Raw genomic sequence first — 21,564 nt, forward strand, 5'->3', positions numbered from 1 at the left:
AGCCACTTGTGGCTCTGGAACTTCCGGTCGGGGACCTCTGATTGAGCTGAAAACTGTGATCCTATCTCAATACGTCCTGTTGGCAGTGGTGGAGTGGCCTAGTAGTTAGAGCCCCTCTGAGTTCCCCTTAGCCCACAGCTCCTGACAAAGGATGAGTTCAATGCAGAGAAATACTGTCCTTGGGCATCAAAAAAGTATATAAAAGTCGAAAGATCAACCCCTAATTTTTTAATCATCGTTAAAGTCAAACTGTAAGAGTAAAAAATGAAATTGGTCCAAGAGACAAATCAGTTATAGTTTGTATGCCAGCAAATATAATCCTAAGAAATTGCTTAGTATTATGTCTTCAGTTCAGGGGCCATAACAGGAGCCAGGACAGGTTCTACAGGGGTTATGGCCCCTGTCTAGAACCACCCAACTCTGTGTGCAAGTTTTAAGGACTTGCTGTAGTGACCTCTGAATAAGGGAGCAGCCGATGGACTCGTACTTTCAGCCAGCAATTTAACATCAGCTATTCTTCAGTAACATCATGAAGGTCACTGTGAGATGAGTGCTGATTATCATGAAATGCTGATTATGGAGTGGCCTCTCCTTGAGAGTTGGAGACTGACTGCTGTTAATAGGTCTGGGTCAGCACCGATGAAAAAATGAGCTTCAAGCACCGAATTAAAGCAAAAGTCTGACCTGATAAAATCTAAAACGGCAATAAGCAAAGTTAAGTTTTCAAATCCCCCTTTGAGAAAGTTGTAGAGGGTCAACCAGTGACATTGTACATGTTTTTTTTTATGTTGTTGAGCTATTATTTTCCCGACATTTTTCTGCTTTTAATAACAAGTTATTCCCTTGTTCCTCATATTTTAACTAAGTTGTCATAAAGCTCAGTCAAACCTTGCCTCAAAACCAGAGGTGTCAAGTAACGCAGTAAAATACTTTGTTGCCTTACTTAAGTAGCAATTTTGGTTATTTATACTTTAGTGGAGTAATTATTTTTTAGCCTACTTTTGAAAATAGTCTCATTACTTCTATTTTATTTCAGCCTGTTTTTGTTCTGGCTTGTTAATAAAAAACATAAAGAAAAAAATGCATATAATTAGCGCTACGTTTGGAGGCAGTACTGCACCAAGTTGTCTGCCAAGGCCCCAACAAAAACTTATGAAGAACAAAACGTAGAAGAACATAGCAATTTTTGGAATATTTGTATTTTAATTTTTTCTTTTTTTGCTTAACCCCCAGGATTAATCAATAATTTTAATAACACTGTCTACTGTATACAGACAATTATACAATTATGTTATAAGAGGGTAATGCACTAATTTTCATATCCAATTTTGTTATCTTAAATCTGTTGCCCTCATCAGTTCTTGTAGCTGCGCTTGGATGTTCATTTACATTCTAATAAGTAAAAGGTTATTGATAATATGTCTCTGAAGTTTGACCTTTTGCACCAATACTTATAGACAAGAAGATATGCGTTTTCCTGCTCCAAAAACCCCATATTGATGCTCAGTATTACACCTATATAGACATTTAATATATTTGCGTTGTACTAAATGGTGGTTTTTCAATTGGACACATATGTAGGTGAAACTGCCAATCCCATTTTTTGTATATTAATATCATACTATACAATAATTCTAATGGGGTTGGGGGGTATTCTAACCTGACTCTAGCCATATGGATTTCACTCCGCCTAGCTCCACTTACATCCATCTGGGACCTCTCCATAGGAATTGCGTTTTTTGAAGGCTGGGCCTTATCAAAAATCCTTGCATATGATTGGATAAGCCACTTGTCTGTCATCTTTATCGACGTGCTATTTCAACCACTCACACCGAAGCTTACCCGTGACGCTGTGAGAGCGACGCAGGAAAAAACTAAACGTTTTAAATGTGTTTGCGGCTCTAGTGGCACGCGTTTTATTGACAATGAGCTGACAGGAAGAGGGTGGAAGAAGGGGGAAGACAGGCCCCCTCGACCTTTAGTCCTCGACCGCGTCGAGGACTAAAGGTCTCCTAATATCGTTTGCGCTAACCGTCCGCGCCCGCTGTGGCCGCGCCCCGGAAAACAAAACTTGACAAATCTGGTCGGGAGAAGGGCGAAAACATCGTTTCCACCAACAAAAGCCTTCAGAGGCGTTATCTGATGTTCTTTTAATGAAACAATATTAGGTAGATTGGACAACACGGAAGAAATAGCAGCATCAATGTTAACGCTTGCTTCCTCGATGCGAGCCGCTATTGTTGTCTGAATCAAAACAGTCTCACGGTCGCTTCTCCACTACGTCACATCTATGAAACTCCAGCCCTGCGTCCTGATTGGCTGGACAATAAAATTGGTTGGAGAAATCACTCTCTATGGGAGATGTCCCAGATGAATGTGAGTGAAGCTCGGCGGAGCGATATCAATCTGGCTAGGGTAGGGTTAGGGGTATTCTGCTTTAATACTTTAAGTAGTTTTATATCTGGTACTTTTAGATTTTTACTTGAGTAAAACCTGCTACTTATAGTACTTCTACAGAAGTATTTTTAAACCCTAGTGTCCATACTGCCACTTGAGTAATAGATGTGAATACTTTTGACACCTCTGCTCAAAACCTAACACTTAATGGTCTGATCTAAACTGGTGATGCCGTCACAGTTAAGATATCACTTAGACATGATATAATCTGTTAAATTCCGCTTATTGCGTGTTTTGTTACACTACATGGATTAGATAACTATAAAAACGTATCAAAATGTCTTACAGGAGTAGAAAGCCCCTCCATGAAGAGCAGATGGCATTCATGACATGACACACCAGCTTCCATCGATTCTCTGCCATTCAAGAAGCAGGAAAGTAAACAAGACGTGCCTTGGCTTTGTGTTCAGTGGGATTTAAAGCTTATCGTTGTCTGTCTAGACTGCATGAAATATCATTTTAGAGGTAAGCATTTGGATTCTTAAACGTAGAAAATACTAAATTCCAATCTCTTAACAGAAACTCTGTGCCAGGTATATCAAGAATACTGAATTCTGGTGAAATATTGCTCACAGTAATATATTTAGATTATTTATTTAGCATTTATTTGCACACTTATTTAACAAGCATCTGTGATTCTGTTGAAAAAGCATGTTCCATGTTAAGATTGAAAGAGTGAGTTTTTCATGTTAAAATGTTTTTTATGCCTTTAATTATTTGTAATTTTTTATCCCGTGGTATCAAAAATGGTATTGAGTATCAAATAATTTCCTGGGTGTCGATATCGTGTTTTTAATTTTAGCATTGTGACAATCCTAAAAAATATTTATTTATATATATATATATTTATATATATATATATATATATATATATATATATATATATATATATATATATATATATATATATATATACACACACACGACATTAATGCGGACTACAGGTCGAGCTAACATCAGTAATACGTTTAATGTATTAAATTATTAACAAGAACTTTAATTTACTTTATACACAAACATTTTCAATCAAAAATTGTGGTACTATTGAGATAATTAAATAAGACTACTTACAGCTTCTACGCATCTTTTCTGGGTAACAATATTGCTGTGACTGCCTATAAATTTGAAGTCAGGACACTAGCTATGTGAGATGTGATTATTACCAAACTGTACCCAGTGACCGCATTTAATGATGGGTTTGAATTTATTGATGCTCTCAAGGAAACAACAGGAGAAAACAGCAAAAATAACAATTCTGACAACACTGGCTGGTTTTGGGGTTTGTGATTGAAATAAAGCCAATTTTTTATGGAAATGTTTTCACAATAACTTTAATATGAATGCCCAGCTTTACTGAAAACCCTTGAAATCAACCTAAAGTTGCCTCACTGAGGCACTAACCCTGCTTTGTAGCACTGCCTGAACGTCCTAGACTCCTAAGATCCTCCTATGACTTCAGAGAACTACACAGAAAAAAAGCTTTAGTGGATACTGCTGGGACTTTAAAAAGGACAATTACAACCTAAGATTTGATTACTTTACAATAGTTACCATTTAATGAGTTGAGAACCTTTTTTGCTGAGGATAAAGAATTTGAAAGCCATGAGAAAAGAATTCAGACAGTGAGAATGGAGCAGTTTATTAGCCTGTGGTAAATATTTATCATAGAGAAAAGCAATTGAACAATAAAAGAACGGCCAAGGACAAAAGCAGAAACATTTCTGAAGTTTTTAACCAAATAGTTTCTTTTGTGAGGCAACCACAATTAGACAGCATTGTGTTTTTGTTAAGCCACTGGCAGCATGGAATATGTCACAACAAATATATACGTATTGCACGCTGCAGAGCTCATCTTCACTGTCGGCAGGAAGCGTTCAGGTTCTCAAGTGAGCATTCAGCAGCAAATAAAAAAATGCCTGTTTTTGTTTTAGCGATGACCTGCTTGACAGCCAAGCCCAACACAAGTCAACGATCTGCTGAATAGTCGCACACATACATTCAGATTAGGTCCTTCCTCGCACATAAAACCGCGTTTAAAATAATTACAGACCTGCCTGCGACCGTTTGAGCCGCGCGCTGCTTTAACGGAGCGCAGTGCGGAGGAACAGCGTGTGACGCAACGCGAGTCCCAGCCAGGGTTTCCAGCTCTGCAAAGAACCAAGGCTGCGAGGTCTGAAATGTCTCAACTATTTAAACTTTTATTTTAGTTCCTCGTAGACATGGAAATTCCCATATAAAGAAAGTTTAAATAAAAAAAAAAAAAAAGATTAAAACTGAAATACAGTCACAGTGCAGTAAATGTTTCCAAACTAATTTCACCGTCTCTGCTGGCTGTGATTCTTACAGCTGAGATCAGTGATCAGGGGCCACTATATCACTTAGTGTTGTAATTCAACATTCATCCAGTAGGTGGCGAAACTGTTATCCAACTTCTGCAACAACAAAAAAAAAACAAGGAGCAGAACAAGGGCCTGTGCCATAAAGTCTTATTGTGTAAACTAATATCAAAACACTGACTTAGTGCTACATCATTCATTACTTTTACAGAAAATATATATATTAACTCATTTTAACAGCGTTTAGAGCAGGAGTTTTGAGCACAAACCGAACAATAATTTGACACGGTTGCCAGACAACATGGGGTTGGAAACATCAGAGATAAACGGAGACAAGACGGTGATGGTGAGCCCGAATCCAAAAACTGTGCCCACAGCAGGTTTGTCGCCCAGAAGATCCAAAAGAAAGCTGAACAACGGCGCCAACTCTTTACAAAAGACATACCCAGGCTGGCTAGATCTTTCATGTTAAGCTGAATTCTCTGCTCTACAATCGTTTCCCCCTCCCCCCGGCAAGTCTTATGCTGCATATATATATTTTTTTCTTATTGCCAAACTCAAAAAGAAAAATATATTTTCAAAGACTTATTTCTTCAGCTCTACAATTTCCCCTAAAAGAAAACAATCAAAAAAAAAAAAGCAACCTGGGGGCATAATGCTGAACCAGGTGATATAATCCTTCATGAACAAAGTTTTCATTCAGTCCTACACTAAAGATAAATTATTCAACAGGAAAAAAAAGGCCCTTTTTTTTTTAGACGTCGAAGAGTTTGTTTTGGTCTTTTTTTGAGGTTTAAAACCCAACAAAAAACTCCAGCATTGAATGGTGAACCCATTTTAGACTTTGATGGTAAAGCTGTCTCCTTATTAATGCAGTTCAATTCAAACATTCGCATCCAGGAAATGGCCTGCGACACCTGGAGCAGAGGAGCTGGCGCAGACTTAAAGTTGGCCCAGAACATGTTCGTTTGACTCAGTTATTATGCTTTTAGGATTCAACAGAGGAGGCACCAACAAAATTAATAAACTACTTGATTTTGGTTTCTTTTTACCCGATAATTAGACGCCACTAACGCCACCCTTTTAACTCAACTCTAAAGACGTTCAAGGTAACAGTCCCATTTACACCATCTAGCCTATTAGATCCAGCCGTACAGGCAGAGAACCACCGATTATATAAAGTCCTTATGTGTTAACAGCCACCGTTGAGATGGATGGTTCAAAACCATCGGAGACCAAAACAAAAACGGCGATTCACTGCTGACGCTGAGCATCGTCGCCTCCTGAAAACCGCTGGCAGTCCGATAAAAAAAAAAAAAACAGAATTAGAAGACAACCAGTTTAAGTGGCCTGGGTTCTTTGAAACTCCTTCCACTGAACCAATTCCTCCAGATGTCGTCGCTCCTCTGAAACTCAAAGACCAGGTTATGTCCTTCCTGTAGCAGTGATGGTCATGGCATGCTCCATCGGCCACGGACGCCGATTCAGACCCGGGCCGTCGGCCTTGGTGCTGAAAACGAAGTACACTTCGGTCCGACATGGAAGCTTGACGATGTTCTGTAAACTTTGCTCCCTCCGCTCCCTGTGATGAGCAATGGTTGGTCAGAGGAGATGCGGGCAGGATAAACTTAATGACCTCTGAGTGAAGCTTGGGGGATGAGCCGGAGTTCAAAACGTGTCCCTCTCTTCTGTCCTTGTGTGCCTGCTCCCGCTGTCCTCTCATCCTTGTCCGCGCAGCCGGCTCTTCTAGAGGCACGACAGATGTTTCCATGTCCGGCGAGACGTCAGGAGATGTGAAAGCGTACGAGACGAGGGAGGGATGGGAGGCGCCGTTACCATATGTGAGATTCACAGTGAGTCATTTTAATGACGCCCACCCCTCCACCTAGCCGGCGGTAGTTCATTCCACCGTACAACCTGGAGACGGGTGACAAGACCGGTGAAGAGAAGAGGAAGCAGCAAAAAAATAAATAAATAAATACACGTTGAAACAATTAGTCATTAAATAAGTGATGGCAGCAGGTCAATACAAGAAACAAATACAGTGCCTTGCAAAGGTAACCTTGATTTTTATTTTTACATTTTGGAATTTTATAAACTTTAGTTGTTTTTTTATGTGAGATTTAACAAAGTAGCACAGAATTGAAAGGATAGGAAAATGAAACATTGCCTGCCCCCCCCCCCCCTTCCTTTATAAATGAAAATCTGAAAAGTTAGATGTGCCTTTGTATCCGCCTCGGTTTACTCTGGGTAATCTGGACAAAATTGGGGGCGTTAGATTTCATTCAGAAAGCTGCTAATCAGAAAACAGAGCTAAAAGCCGGGTTACGGTATGAAGCAACATCCCAAACTTTGAACATCGGCTGATGGTGGAAAGAGTAGTGCACACCTGCAATCCTACCAAGATGTGTCGACAGACAGACACGACAAGGAGAGCAGAGATCTGAGAAGCAGCAAAGAGGCTCACAGTAACTCTGGAGGAGCAGCAGAGATTCACCGCTCAGGTAGAGGAACCTGGTGATGCGACAGCAATTAGTCCTGCGCTCCACACTCTAGCAATGTTGAAAACCACCGCTGAGAGAAAGCTGCAAGAAGTTCTGTTTGCAGTTGGTCGCAGACCACGGAGGGCACATAGAAAATACGTCAAGCAGTAGTTCTGGTCGGATGAAACCAGGATTAAACGTTTTGCCTCACAGACCGGACTGTGGGTCGTGGAAAAGGAAAACTGCCCATCACCCTAAACGCACCATCCCCACAGTGACACATGGTGTAGACGCTGTTCTTCAGCAGAGAGGTCGGAAAGTGGATCGGTGTTATAAATACTTTTGCAAGGCACTGTAATGACGTTGCTGTATTTGACCATTTGTGCACAACCGTCCATCAACACTCACTATGACCTTTAGCCTAAGAGTTAGATGATTTTTATACCAAGCAGAAAGCAGAGCTTTCTTTTATCAATCAGCAAACTTAAATCAGCACATGCTTTAAAATATCTTTGACGTTGCCTGTACAGACTCTGAGTTATCCCAGTCAATGCAACAGCATAACCCAGCGTGACCACGCTCTCACTGCAAAAACAGAACTAAAAATAAAGTAAAATTTTCTTAAAATTAGTGTATCTGTCCTTGATTTGAGCAGGTAAATAAGATGATCTGCCAATAGAATAAGATTTTTGCACCTAAAATAGGAACAACTCATCTCCATCATCTTATTTCAAGTGCAGGATGTCTAATTATCTTAATTTAAGGGTCAAAATACTCATTCCACTGGCAAATTTTCACATTTACCTGCTCAGATAAAAAAAAAAAACACTATGTTTAAGAACATTTTGCTTATTTTTAGATCCGTTTTTGCAGTAGACAAAAACTGGTTCGTCCCAAAGACTGAGCGGCGTTGTTTTGGCGGCCCTTTAAACGAGGACTGCTCAGACTCCCACATGGGAGAAACTAAAGAGATGCTACATAAAGGCATGGCACAGCACAGGAGGGCCAGCAGCTCAGGGCAAGATTCAGCAGTCCACTCCCGCCTCAAGAACAAAGGGCGACAATGATGTCCAGATTTTGGACAGGGAGAACAGATGGGTTGAAAGAGGAGTGAAAGAAGCCATCTTGGTCAAAAGAGAAAAGCCATCACTGAACAGAGGGGGAGGATTGTTTACAGCTCGGTCCTTCAACACATTTCACAGAGATTACATCAGCAGACTCATCATGATTCAGGTGACCAAGTCCTCCACTCACACCAAGCAACAGCTTCTAACGACCCCGGGCAGTGACGGGTGGGTCACTGATTTGCATCTGACTTAGAATGAGCCTAGGATGATGGGCCTCCATGTGCTTAAAAGCAGCAGCGCTCCAACTGCAGGTTGCTCAGAACTAACAAAGACTGCTGGGTAGGTGCCAAAATGTTTTCAGGCACTCAGATAAACCATCATAAGTGTGATCTACATGGAAAGATTAATCTGTTTTAGAAAAAACATCCGTGTCCCTGTTTGATTCTTCAATAAACACCAACCCAACAGGGCTCCTCTGTCTAAAACCAAACGATTCCACATACTCACTTTACAGCTGCAATCATAAAGAAGTCATAAAATGTCCCATTTACCTCCATGTGTTGGCATCCGGGTCATACACCTCTATAGTTTTTAAATACGTTGTCCCATCAAAGCCACCTACTGCCATCAGCTGACCATTCACTACTGCCAAGCCCACCTATAGACACACACATTTACAGCTTTCAGTCACACATTTAAGAGTCCAATCATTTCCTGCGTCGGCCTGACACGCTCACCCCGCTACGTCTGGACGTCATGGCCACAACGGGAGACCACTGGTTGGTCCTGGGGTTGTACCGCTCGGCGCTGCTCAGCTCCGTGGTGTCGTCCCGCCCTCCCACGGAGTAAATCATGTCCTGGTAGACGGCGCAGCCGAGGTGCTTTCTTCTGGTGCCCATGGGAGACACCGTGTGCCAGCGGTTTTCTTGAGGGTTATAGCGCTCCACTGAGGGAAAGATGGACAGAAAACAAAAGCGACATTAGACGTCGGTGAGTTTTAGCAATTTGGGGGGGTCCCTTTCATTAAGTTTAAAAAAAAAAAGCTGGTTGAAGCTGGAAGTGGTTATTACTGCCCTTTTGCAGAGACAAAGTACCTGTGTTTAAAGGAGACGTCCCATCGGACCCTCCAACAGCATAGAGGAATCCTCCCAGCACAGCGACAGCTACACCAAGCCGTCTGGTGCTCATGGAGGCCACGCGAGTCCACTTATTCTCCTTTGGATCATACCTGGAAGCAAGTTACATTAAAATGCAGCTACTTACACAGCAACCCATTTCCATTAAAATAAGAAACAAGGCAAAGTTACATTCCACGTCACATTAGACAGACAGAAATGTTTGCTTACTAGCAGGAAATGAGATGAGTTGAGCATCGACAGGATTAAATATTTTATAAAGTGTAAAGATTCAGAATGGAGTGAGCTCATTAAATGCACACGGACACCAAACGATACCTTTCAACGATGTTGAGACAAGACACTCCGTCCTGTCCTCCCACAGCATACAGAAATCCACCAAGGACAGCGACACCCACGCTGGTCCGGCATGTGCTGGTGGGGGCCACGTCGCTGCTCCACTGGTTGGTTTTAGGGTCGTACCTGCACAGGTGGAAATCAAACTTTGGTTTGAAGACCATTTGATCACTTTGCGACTTCCTCAGTCTAAAAAAAAAAAAAAAAAAAAGGAGAAATATTCTGGAGATCAGCTTGTAAAGAGAACGAGCCGTTGTTGCAGCAACCTCTCCACGGAGTTGAGATAGGACGAGCCGTCGTGGCCGCCCACCGCGTACAGCAAGTCGTCCAGGACGCTGACGCCGACGCCGCACCGCCGTTTGCTCATCGACGCCACCATGCGCCACTCGTTAGTCTGTGGGTCGTAGCGCTCCACGCTGGAAATGGCGTCTCCGCTGCACCAGCCGCCAACTGCAGGACGGGATGGCATGAAAAGACTCGAACCATGTAAAGTCAGGACTTAAATACTAACATTTTAGAATTTCACACTTAACATATGAAATACTACTCTAATATGAAATATTATTCGTTTTGAAGCGCGCCTGAAGTCACCGACCTGCAAAAAGAACCTCTCCGCATCGAATAGGTTTGCGAGGGCGTGTTCTGGGGCCCTGCATCAGCGGCCTCTCTTGTGGAAGCAGAAGGTAATTCTTGGCCTCATCAACCAGGTCTCTGAAACAGCAGAGAAACTGTATGATGTCTTTGCATGTTTTATTTTAAATTGACAGGAATCAAAAAAAAAATTATTTTATTTTTTTAAAAAGCTAAATTTCTCCAGTTTGTTACACCACCCACCTGCATTCTTCATCACTTTTGATCAGAGGATCTGAACCCACGGTCCCCACCAGAAACTTAGGGCTCAGTAACGGCAGACGTACATGCTGCAAGACCTGCAGAGAACACAACAGGTCAGAGTGCATCACCCGTCTCATCCAAACATCAACACTGCAAAAACGGAACTACAAATAAGTAATTTTTTTTCTTGAAATTAGTGTATTTGTACTTTATTTGAGCAGGTAAATAAGATAATCTGCCAATGGAATAAGATTTTTGCACTTACAATAGGAAGAACTCATGTCCATCACCTTATTTCAAGTGCATTATATCTAATTATCTTATTTTAGGGGTAAAAATACTCATTCCATTGGCAGATAATCTTATTTACCTGCTCAAACCAAGGACAAATGCACTAATTTCGAGAAAATTGTATTTATTTTTAGTTCTGTTTTTGCAATGAATAGCTACCTCTACATGGAAAAAAGTCATCGGAACAAAGGGCCAAGTTAAAAATGGGTCATGTAAACAAGCCAATCGGAAAATTGTGATTGGATTAAGCTCAATAGGAATAAAATTGTATTCCGTACGAGGCAGGTGGTTTAGGCCGACTGACGATCCGATCCGCATGCATCTAAACGCTTGTTAGGATCAAGTTATTCTGAACGTGGTAAACTGATTGCGCCCCACGTCAATGTGCCGCATTTCTGCTTTGAGTGGCGGAAACACATCGGGGAGTAAAACTAGCTGTGCTTCAGATACAACTTTTCTATTCCTAACATTAAAAGAGCTCAAAATATTTATTTATTCTGTAACAACTCAACCGTAATTAGAACCGGGCGCAGGCCTATCCTGGATGCTGGGAAGACAAACTCATACACTACTGCTTGGTTTACTATTTTTTTTTTGCTCAGTAAAGACAAGTTCTTCTTCTTCTGTGTTTTTTTAAAGAAAAAACTGCACATGTCAGAGTGGTTCTATTCTGAATAAAGCCAGGTGGATAGAACCGCACATCACAACCAGATTATTTGATTATGTGCCCATATCAAAAGGTACTATCTGATTATTTTTTGGGTTTTTGATCCAAATACACTTCAATCCGATCATGAAATTTTGTGTATGTAAACATATCTACTAAGGAGATCCGACTAAAACATACAATCCATATATTTAGACAGAAAAAAAATAGACAAAAAGGAAATTACAACAAAACCAACAGTTTTAGATCAAGATCAAAAGAACAATCCGACGAGTAAATCAATCCAGAGAACCAGCGCTCCAACAAACCTGAGGTAGCTGGGGCCTGCGCTCCTGGATGCTGTACTTCACCCAGGCCATCACAGCGTTAAACACCTGCTCCTCACTGCGCACATTCAGCTCGTCACTGGAGATGATGTCGATCAGCTGGTTGGCAGGAAGCAGCATGAACTCCTCGCTCTCCATGACCTGCCGTCAGACGCAGAGCTTCCATTAGTACGGAGTTCTGAAACCGTTCCAGTCTACAGTTTCATGCTCCATAAAAGTGTTTTAGGATTTGAAATGTCATCCTTCTCGCTGTCATAATGTCAGGCACACAGTGCGGTAAAGGCAGATAATGCGTCTGAACATAATGGTAGCCGCGTCTTGAGAGTTTCAAGCACCGCAGTACCAACCGGGCAATGTTATTAAATTACCAGGACACACACGAGCAACACAATGCAGCAGAACAACTCTTCTCTGTCAAGTTTCTTTTCCTGTTGACCAATAAAAAAGTTTAATTTCTACTGACACGTGTATTCAACTCCCACATTAAATCAATTCAACAATGAAACTGACCTCACAGGTCGTTGTTTTTAATCATTATGTAAGCAGAAAACTCACAATGACCATTTAACTGCAGGGTTTAAAACCAAACATACTTGCTCCTGCCGTCACCTGATTCGCTCTACGGATTATTTTTCATAGAGATGCAAGACGGTGAAAAGCGCTGAAGAAAGAAAACTGGCAGTACATTTATTTGACCCCCATCTATTATGCGGCACACATTCTAGCTTAAAATAGTGGAAATAATTGTGGTGTATTAAAAAAAGGAGAGTTGAGTCATGGTTGTTCAGTAGACCTCTTAAGTGAATTTTTGAGCTTGTCCTTCAGCTTAACGAGGACTGATGCCTTGTGGCAAGATGGACGAAATCTAAATCACGATAGAAATGTGCTGCGTCTCCAATAAATTTAATTCCCCTGATGGAGCTTAAAAAGACAGGATCATTATATATATAAAAAAAAAAAAAAACATAACTTCCTCTTCTTAAAACTAATGCATCCATGCTTTTACCTCCTGGAAATTATGCTGCGTGAACTTGTCTGCGATTCGCAGCAGTTCGCGGCAGGAGTGGGTGTCGGCGAAGGCCCTGATGCCCAGACAGTTGGATGGATCCAGCTGTCTCTTCAGGAACTCACAGCAGGCCTCCTGGATCTCAGCCAGCTGGAGAAGGCAGGCGGCAGGAAGCAGCGTCTGGACATTCCCCTCCTCCACGGTCACCTGAAAGGCCAGAGACACACACAGATGTGATGGTTTTTTTTTTTTTTTTTTTCCATCCAGCTGACACAGGTAAGGGTTTTTCTAGGAGATTCACCCTCACCTTTTTAGTTTTAAAGAGTCTCACAGGCAGCTGCTGTTTGAATGAGTATTTCTATCATTTTTAGCTTTAGCATCCAACTGTAAATATAAGTGTTTTCACCCCCTAAACAAAGACCCCTCTTCCTACCTGTGAGGTGTAGGCAAAGTCGATGAGCAGCTCCATGGCTCTCTCATCAATGTCACGGATAACCACTTCTGTCTGCCTGCTCTCTGCCAACTCCCCCGTAAACATCGCCCTGGAGAGACCAGCAAAGCACAGATCCAATATTGCTGAGACCGGTTCTGAGGACCTTCTGATTACTGGCCTGAAATTTGATTAAAGAAGCCAAAAGCAACAAGCCAGAGTGAGACCCCAGGGAGCCTTTTCATACCTAAAGTACGGGCTGCAGGCGGAGAGGATCACGCGGTGAGCGTAAATCTTCTTGGCGCCCACCACCAGCACCACGTCGCACAGCTCCCGGTGTTTCCTCAGCAGATTGATCACTTCCAGCGTCTGCCGTGGGTGCTTGTCTGAAACGTAAGGCATGCGCGCTGGCTGGGGGACCCCTTCAGGGAGCTTGTTGGGGTCCCCCAGAGTACAGCGGCTGGTGATGTCCATTCCAGTGGCGTCCTGACGTGCGCTGGTGGCCCTTGGATTCAAGAAAGGAAATGAAAGGAAACATTTAACAAAGGAAAAATATATATATTTTTTATTAGAAGTTAAGAATCCTAATTATTTTTGTTTCGTAGCCAGAGGGCAAGTTTAGTTTTTTTTTTCATCTTTGTGTAAACTGGGAGAGATTAGGAATTAAATGAAGCTTAGTTAGGACAAAAGGAGCCTGTGGGGCAAATTTTATGAGGAAAAAATATGTATAATTATAGATACTGTGGATTTTATTTCCCCCTCTTGTACCAACTACAGTTTATAATACAGTCCTTTATCTATAATTACCTGGTCACAGATGTTACTGCACCTTAAACCATGTAAACAGCATTTTTTTTATATTTGAAAGCTCATAATCATGTTTTTCAGGTGTACTACAGTTTTCTCCAAGTCAAAAGAAAACCTCGCCGTCATATAAACACCATCTTAGAAAGTCTGTTGTTTTTTTTCATTATGACAAAAAGGAACAGAAACGTTTTATTCAGTGAAGCTTTAAGTAGCAGGAAATGAAAGAGTTTCGGGTCTGAAATAAACTTTAAGCCACCAACACAGAACCAACACAGAACGGACTGAAGCAACGAGGTCAGAGAGTGTTGAGATGTCGCCAGCACTGTTTGAAAGGTGAGGAGAGTGGTGACGGCTGGCCTTGGTGGCTCAGCACTCCAGCTGGCACTGCATGGGATAAGCAGCTCATCGTGTCTAGCATGGCACAGCATTACTACGCAGAACCTTTAATGGAAAACTTTAATGGAATAAGGTTTTATTAGAGGGCAAACCAAATGGATATTTTTCACTTCTCTGCACCAAAAAAAACCTCCAGGTTGCATGCGTTTATTCTCTATGGGCATATGATACTGATCTACTGCCACTGCACTGACCTGGGCTGATTCTTAGTCAGCTGAACCAAATATAGTAGAGCCGCTGACCCGTGGATGCAGCAGTCAGTGCAAGCGTATCCACACCAGACGGTACCCCGGTGCCCACCCCCCCCATGATCTTTTTAGCACAGAGACCACACAGTCACTTTGATGCTGGGTTTCACTGAAGCTTATGTTCACAGCACCAGTTTAAGATCGTTGGCATTTCAACTAGAGGTGCAACAATCCATCAATCCCCATCGATATGTCAATTCAATTATTAACGATCCAATTACATCGATGCAAAATGAAAATATCGATCATATTGTCATTTTAAAATGCACATTTATTTTGAATAAATGTTTATGATTTAAACGCCTGCTTAGAAATAAATTGGTCAAATCATGGCAGATGATATGGCATCATATCGGTCGGAAATCGTAACAGACTTTGTGATATCGGCAAATATTGTATTGTCATCTAAACAAATCGATGTAACATATTGTGACAAAGCTGCTGATTTGCACCCCTAATTTCAACGGATCTCACTTAACTTTATTGTTTCCTTGCCGTGTCTCAGTGGTCCCGGCTGTTAAATGAAGACAATAAATAGCAATCCAGAACATAAATGGTTAGAGTTTATTATCTGACGTTCAGTGAGACAAGTTCAGTGAGGGAGGGGCACCCATGTATTACAAACTCAAGGTGTTGTTTTGACAGACAATATCTACCAAAAATAAATCGAATCTGTTATACTCATAAAGCAACATGATCACTTTCCTTTGGAGCACAATTCAAAGCAAACAGACTGCTTTATTTCTGACCTTTTGCCTTCAACACAAAAGAGAATTATAGAAACCACAAGTCCTCGTTTCTAGGCTCCACTGATGCTTGGAGCTCATTAGCTCTAACTAAACTACTAAGACTCAATCACATCCACCGTGCCTTACCATAGCATTCATCCCCCCACAATTCATTAACATTTAGTCATGTTAGACACACAAACTACAACTGATTTTATTCAGCTATTAATTGGACACAAATAGCTAATATTTGAGAAGTGGATGGAAAATAAAAGCCAGTTTAGAATATTTTGCTTTAACACAAACGTGAAAACGACGGCATGTAATTTTATTCACCCTTGGTCTCCTGGCTACTTCTCTGATCAATGCTTTGCTTTCGGGGCATCTGAAGTTTAGTTGGACGGCCACTAAACTACCTCATGGAAACATGCATTTCCGTTGTCAAACAATGGATTGACCAGGGCTATGAAAGATGTTTAACCCGGTGTTTTTAGCCTAACTTCATCCACATCCTAACAGATGTGTTCCTTCATCTTCCTGATGCTGCTTATTCACTAACATTACCTCACAACCCTCTGGGACCTTCCCAGAACAGCTCTGTAGATATAATAATGAGGTGATCACAAATTCATACCTTGCTATTCAGTTATATTTATACAAAATTACTACAACCTTTACCTTCCACTTCACAATTATATTTGTGTACTTTGTGTTGGTCCGTCACATCAAAATGCAATAAAAGCATTGAAGCTAGTAGATGTAAAGTCACAAAATGTGAAAAAGTTACAGGGCTAGAAAGAAATCCTATTTTAATTCTCTTAAAAAAAGGTACATAGCAACATTATATGCTTATATTTAAAGAGAATAAAAAAAAAAAAAGACCAAAAACCATTTGATCATGATAAAATATGGTTTTATACACCAAGCGCCCATCCTGATAGTGGTTTGATGGTTTATTTAATATAATCCAGCATCGGGCGCAATGAGCAGATAAACGGACATGGCACCTACAAGCAGTATGGCAGAACTATCAGATAAATCACTAAGAAATAATGCCGGACCGAGTCTCACCCCCCGGCAATGCTTTGCGGTAAAGTGTCAGCTCCACATGATCGAACACCAACCGTTATTAATTAAATAAACCCATCCACAGCAACTCTAAGAGCCTCATGTCAGAACATCACAGAGAAAGGAAATTCTTGTCCATAAACCTAAACAGGGACACGGCATCAAGATAAGAAGAACCAATTAATCAATTTATGATCTTTGTACTTAAGACTAGAGGCTAAGCAGAGCATTGCTATTACTATTATCACAGGATTAATAAGGACGTTTATTCACGTCAGTCAACTCTGCAGTCATTTCTGAGCATTCGCAGGTTTAGCGTCTGCTTCAGTGAACACTAACATTCATACTGTATTCCCAGCACTATTCCAGTCTTTTCCCTCTTGGAATAATATTTTCTTTTTCTTACACTGGATCTTGGACATTTGTTCATTATTTCCATTACTTCGCTGGGAGATGCTAATAGCTGTTAGCTGCTTCCTTGTTTATCCCCTCCATGCACAGTGTCGAACTTCCGTTGTTATTATAAATAAGGGCTTTACTTACTAACAAATTGTGCAAAGACAAAGCGTAAAACACCAAATTAATGACTAATACGTCTGCAGGATGTGATAATACTTCAGAAAAAGTTTGTATGCAACCAGAGTGAGCTACTGATGTATAAATGAACAAAAAAAGTCAAATAACGTGCCTATGCACCTTTAAATAACATATAGCCACAGCAATAAATATAGCAACTCCTTTAAAGCAATTGATATATTGACTGATAATAAATATATGGAGGTGTTCAACATCAGCCCCCACCCCCTTTCACCAATTAACCTCTCCAGCCTCTTAAACCCCACTCACACATGGTAACCCAACAAGCTCTTTTTTTAGTTCTGGATAAAGGGCATGGGTTTGGTGCCGTTAGGCATGGTGATGCCAATAGTTTATTTATAGGATGTGGGTGTGTGTCTGTATGACCACATTCCTGTTCATCCTTCAACCAAGTCATTACGGCAGTAAAACATTAGGAGAATATGAGATACGCCATAATGTAATGTGGTCATTGTTGAGCTAATGGCAATGGGTCTGGCAATAAATAATCAAATAATTAAAATATGTTAATACCTTTCAGGCCTAGTGTCTTAATGACTCGACCACCTTAACAACTTTGTACCTTCTGGAACTTTAGATGCGGAGTTCAGCAACGAATGTCACCAGATATATTACAGGCACAAGACAGCCTGAATGCAAATATTTATTGCGGTTCTTGGCAATATGCATATTGCAAACACTGGTATTCTGATAATGCAAAATTTGCAACATACAGTGTTGTGCAGCCCTACAAGACCTTAACCCTAAGAGCTAGAGGATGAGCGCAGGTTTAAATAATAACCACAAAGAAAGAGACAAGATCAGATCCAACCCAACCTCAGTTAGGACGCAGTGGGGAATCCTGCCTGTAAACCAATCCCAAACAGTTTTTTTTTTTTTTTTTATATAAAAATTGTTCATTTTGATTTATTCTTCTTGTAGGTGAATGGGTGTGAAGAGTAAAATTGTATTTAGTTTCGTTCCAGAGCATTTTCCTCACCTTGTTAGGCCACTGACCTTTTCCCCTATGAATCACATTTAAATCTTGATCATTAAGCTGCAGTAGTACAATTAAATGCCCCCCAGAGGGAGCTCTAGAGCGAGTCCAGAAATAAGAAAGAAACACTGATATTCCACCTACCTTCGCATTGGTTTTGTATCCATGCACAGAAGAACAATATCTGGTTCAGGTCACCCTGTGATGACAACAAACAAATCACAATCTACTTTTAATCTGGGGGTTTTCCCTCCGACATATTTAAAGCTTGATTGCGTCAACCTCGATTTTTTTCTGCACCGATTTTCTTTTGAAAATATCGCACATGATTCCACAACCTTAAAGACCAGGCTTCTGTAAGATATCAAGTATATTAAACTACAGTAAAAAAAAAAATAATAAAAATAATGATGGGTTGAGTGTGCTTAAAATGTTCTTCCATCAACACCATAGCTGCCACAGTCCAGTCAGATTTGCTCTTCGTTGTTTGAAGATCCCAAACGATCTTCTAACAATTATTAATTACAACTTTATTGCAATGACAGGTGAAGTCAACAACACTGATGTATAGGTTGTTTCATACAAAAACTGTTAAGTCGTTACTTTAACTACCTTAAAGCGGCACGAGAATGTTACTATATTGCAGACAGGCAAATGGAAGACCCAGTTTAGACTGCACTGAGTTTGTGTTGAGGTCCTCTGATTTATTCTAGGGCTGCAGCTTTTGATTATTTTAGTCATCTATTATTCTATCCATTGTGTTTTCGATTAATCTAAAAAGAGATACTCTTCAGAAACATAAACGTACATTTTAAATGCATTGTAAGTGGCAGGAACATGCAAAAAAAAAACTCAATTTAATGCAAACATGGTAATTTAATAACCAAGATATCTATCTATATATCTATCAATCCACCTCTAAATCCCTGCTTGGTAACAAACCAGACAACATAACTAGGGATGCAACTATTATTTTGCCAATTGTTTAATCTGTGTACTATTTTTTGTTAAACAGTTTTCATTTTAAATGCAAAATTGTATATTTTTTTGTACTGTCCAGGCTTTGTTTACTGCTCTGAGTGGGTTTTTCTTTCAGCAAATTGCATATTTTAGAGCCTGTAGACTACAGCTAACAATGCGATTACTAACTTAGCTGACAATTATCTCAATGATCGATCACATTATCATGATTAATCGGATGAATTGTTCCAGCCCTAATTTATTCCAATCAAATTTAAGCATTTACAGCTAAACCATTTGAAAGTATGATGTGAAGACCACTGGAAGCTTTGTGAACTTTGAAAATGTTATTATTATAATTATTATAATTATCGTCATTATTATTAAATCACAAATAAGTAATCTCTGAAGAACAAAGATTAATTTATCCCTTTCTTTATGTTCTGGTAGAAAATGGCAGGTGCTTAGGTTAACATAAATAAGGCATTATAGGTAAAGATAGCATGCAGAAAGTGATGCCTGTGGAGAGTTGAATATAAACTCCATGCACAGCATCATAACTGAAAAGATTTAATTAGTCAAGATTAAACAAATATCTCTGAATTATTTAAACTTTCATCACAGATATAAAACGTACAAACACAGCTTTTATAGCCTCTAGGGGAGGGTAATAAATGTACAAATATCATCAGGTTTTATTTCTTTACCGGGAGATCATGAAAAGTCTTGTGTTCCTACTTTCTGTAATGGGTTTTAATACGCCAAACAAAACGCGTGTAAAGTACACTCTTGCCACGAAAATATTAGTTTATTAAGCTAAAGACAAACAGGGCACACATAAAACAGATGTCTCTACACAACAACGTAGATCTAATATTGCCAATTTGTTCACCATTGTGTGCCTCCGATATATTTGGGTTCTTTTTAACATCAATGAATTATAAAAAAAAAACACTCCTAGTATCAGTCTACCAGATGTTATGTTTGCAAGGTCAAACACCTGAAGTGTCCCTAAAAGAATGTCCCTTTTTATATATAATCTGCTCCATTCATTTAGGGCTACTGGGGACTAAGCTGGATAGTTTTTAAAACAAGTGATGATCTGTGATCACAGCAGAGAAGGTCACCAAAGTAATGAATGATGGACACTGGTTAGCATTGTGCTCTATTCACAGCATTCTGTATGACAATAGATCTGAAAATTCTAGGGGGCATGTTTAAAATCAACTCTCAATCTTACCGCTATGTTTATTGTGTCCGATTACGAAATGATGAATAAATGTGTTGAATCCTGCATTTATATTGGGGAGTTTTGACAAGACATCGTATTAATTTGCTTTGTTTACCTCTCCTAGGACCACCAATGGAAATCAACCAGTGATTAAATCGCATTCAACGCATATTTTATCAGATAACACTGATTGCATCGTCCGTGGCCCCCCAACAGAAAAAAAGCAACAAAAACTTGAACTTAAGAAAAAGGCTCAATAATAAGACGTAATGGACATTTTTCACGAACCAAGACGAAGCTAGGCTAACACAAGCTAACTGTTGACTTCCTTAAAAATAGGAAAGACACAAGGCTAGCAATGACATAACCATCACTTTGTTCTGTAATAAAAAGCTTAACTGTGTCTAGAACCAATGGGGGGGAACATATCTGGCAAATGCTCCCGTTAAAAAAATATATAAATAAAAAAATAGAACAAACGAAGCAATCCTCGCTGGCTAACTTCCCCAGTCTACCTGGGAGAGGCTAAAGATCCAGAGCTAGCACCCTAAAAAGCAGTTCCCGGGTACATGTTGATACTGCTGTACAACAAAGAGACACCTTCTTAGAGCCAGGCGGATTGATTGCCATGAGAAGCAGACCTTTACGACTTATCTTCAAAGTTCTAATGTATGAGGCTGTTAAAGCGCTAGCTGTAGATCAGGACAGAAAAGCAGATGACATGAACTGTGCCCTAACGTCTGTACAAATAACGTTGGACTATTCTTATGTATCTGTGTGCAAAAACTGACAATACGCTCTAGAAGCAGTGATATGTAAGACGAGGTTTACCTTATATTTCCATCCCAGTGGCTGAGAGGGAGGCAGTCCTGGAAGCTAGTGTTTACGGTTCCTTCCCAGCCGCTGATGAACGCTGAAAGCTGTTCTTTTCCTCCTCGGTGAGCTGCGCATGCCAAATGCCGAGCCCCATTTCTTCTTCTTCTTCTTTTCCTTCGTGGAGTGTATTTGGCGGTTTGCAAAAAAAAAGGTGTACCGCCACCTTACGGTATGGAGTGTGGCACAGAAATGGCACATTTAATCATATTTTATTACTTGCTATCCTTAAATTCTGTTAATCAACTTTGTTATTTAAAAAAAAAACTTAATCAAACTTATAAGAATTTTTCTTTCTGAATCTTTTTGCA

At 40.3% G+C, this 21,564-nt stretch overlaps 1 protein-coding gene across 3 annotated transcripts; it reads right to left on the reverse strand.

Moving 5' to 3' along the window:
- Positions 1 to 4,075: 4,075 nt before the first annotated feature.
- On the reverse strand, positions 4,076 to 21,346 carry klhl20 (kelch-like family member 20). Of its 3 annotated transcripts, none has more exons than XM_036129324.1 (14): positions 21,212 to 21,346; positions 18,334 to 18,388; positions 13,617 to 13,874; positions 13,373 to 13,481; positions 12,940 to 13,146; positions 11,916 to 12,074; positions 10,650 to 10,744; positions 10,411 to 10,526; positions 10,082 to 10,265; positions 9,798 to 9,941; positions 9,438 to 9,571; positions 9,081 to 9,289; positions 8,895 to 9,001; positions 4,076 to 6,710 (listed from the first exon to the last, which is right to left on the reverse strand). In XM_036129324.1, the coding sequence occupies exons 2-14, from the start codon at positions 18,354 to 18,356 to the stop codon at positions 6,626 to 6,628; spliced, it is 1,830 nt and encodes a 609-aa protein (XP_035985217.1). In that variant the 5' UTR covers positions 18,357 to 18,388; positions 21,212 to 21,346; the 3' UTR covers positions 4,076 to 6,625. The 3 variants fall into 3 exon arrangements, with proteins under 3 accessions (XP_035985217.1, XP_035985216.1, XP_035985218.1); XM_036129323.1 differs by having other exon boundaries at positions 10,067 to 10,265; XM_036129325.1 differs by lacking the exon at positions 18,334 to 18,388 and having other exon boundaries at positions 10,067 to 10,265; positions 21,212 to 21,342.
- Between the last annotated feature and the right edge of the window lie 218 nt (positions 21,347 to 21,564).

This window comes from Fundulus heteroclitus, unplaced genomic scaffold (assembly GCF_011125445.2).
Source record: "Fundulus heteroclitus isolate FHET01 unplaced genomic scaffold, MU-UCD_Fhet_4.1 scaffold_156, whole genome shotgun sequence".
NCBI classification, from domain to species: Eukaryota; Metazoa; Chordata; class Actinopteri; order Cyprinodontiformes; family Fundulidae; genus Fundulus; species Fundulus heteroclitus.

Coding starts and splice junctions, on each gene's coding strand:
- klhl20 (XM_036129323.1), bottom strand. CDS start 18,356: ATGGATACAAAACCAATGCGAAG. Junction 13,875..18,333: donor GATACAAAACCAATGCGAAG/GTAGGTGGAATA, acceptor CTTGAATCCAAG/GGCCACCAGCGCACGTCAGG. Junction 10,745..11,915: donor GCAGGCCCCAGCTACCTCAG/GTTTGTTGGAGC, acceptor TGTTCTCTGCAG/GTCTTGCAGCATGTACGTCT.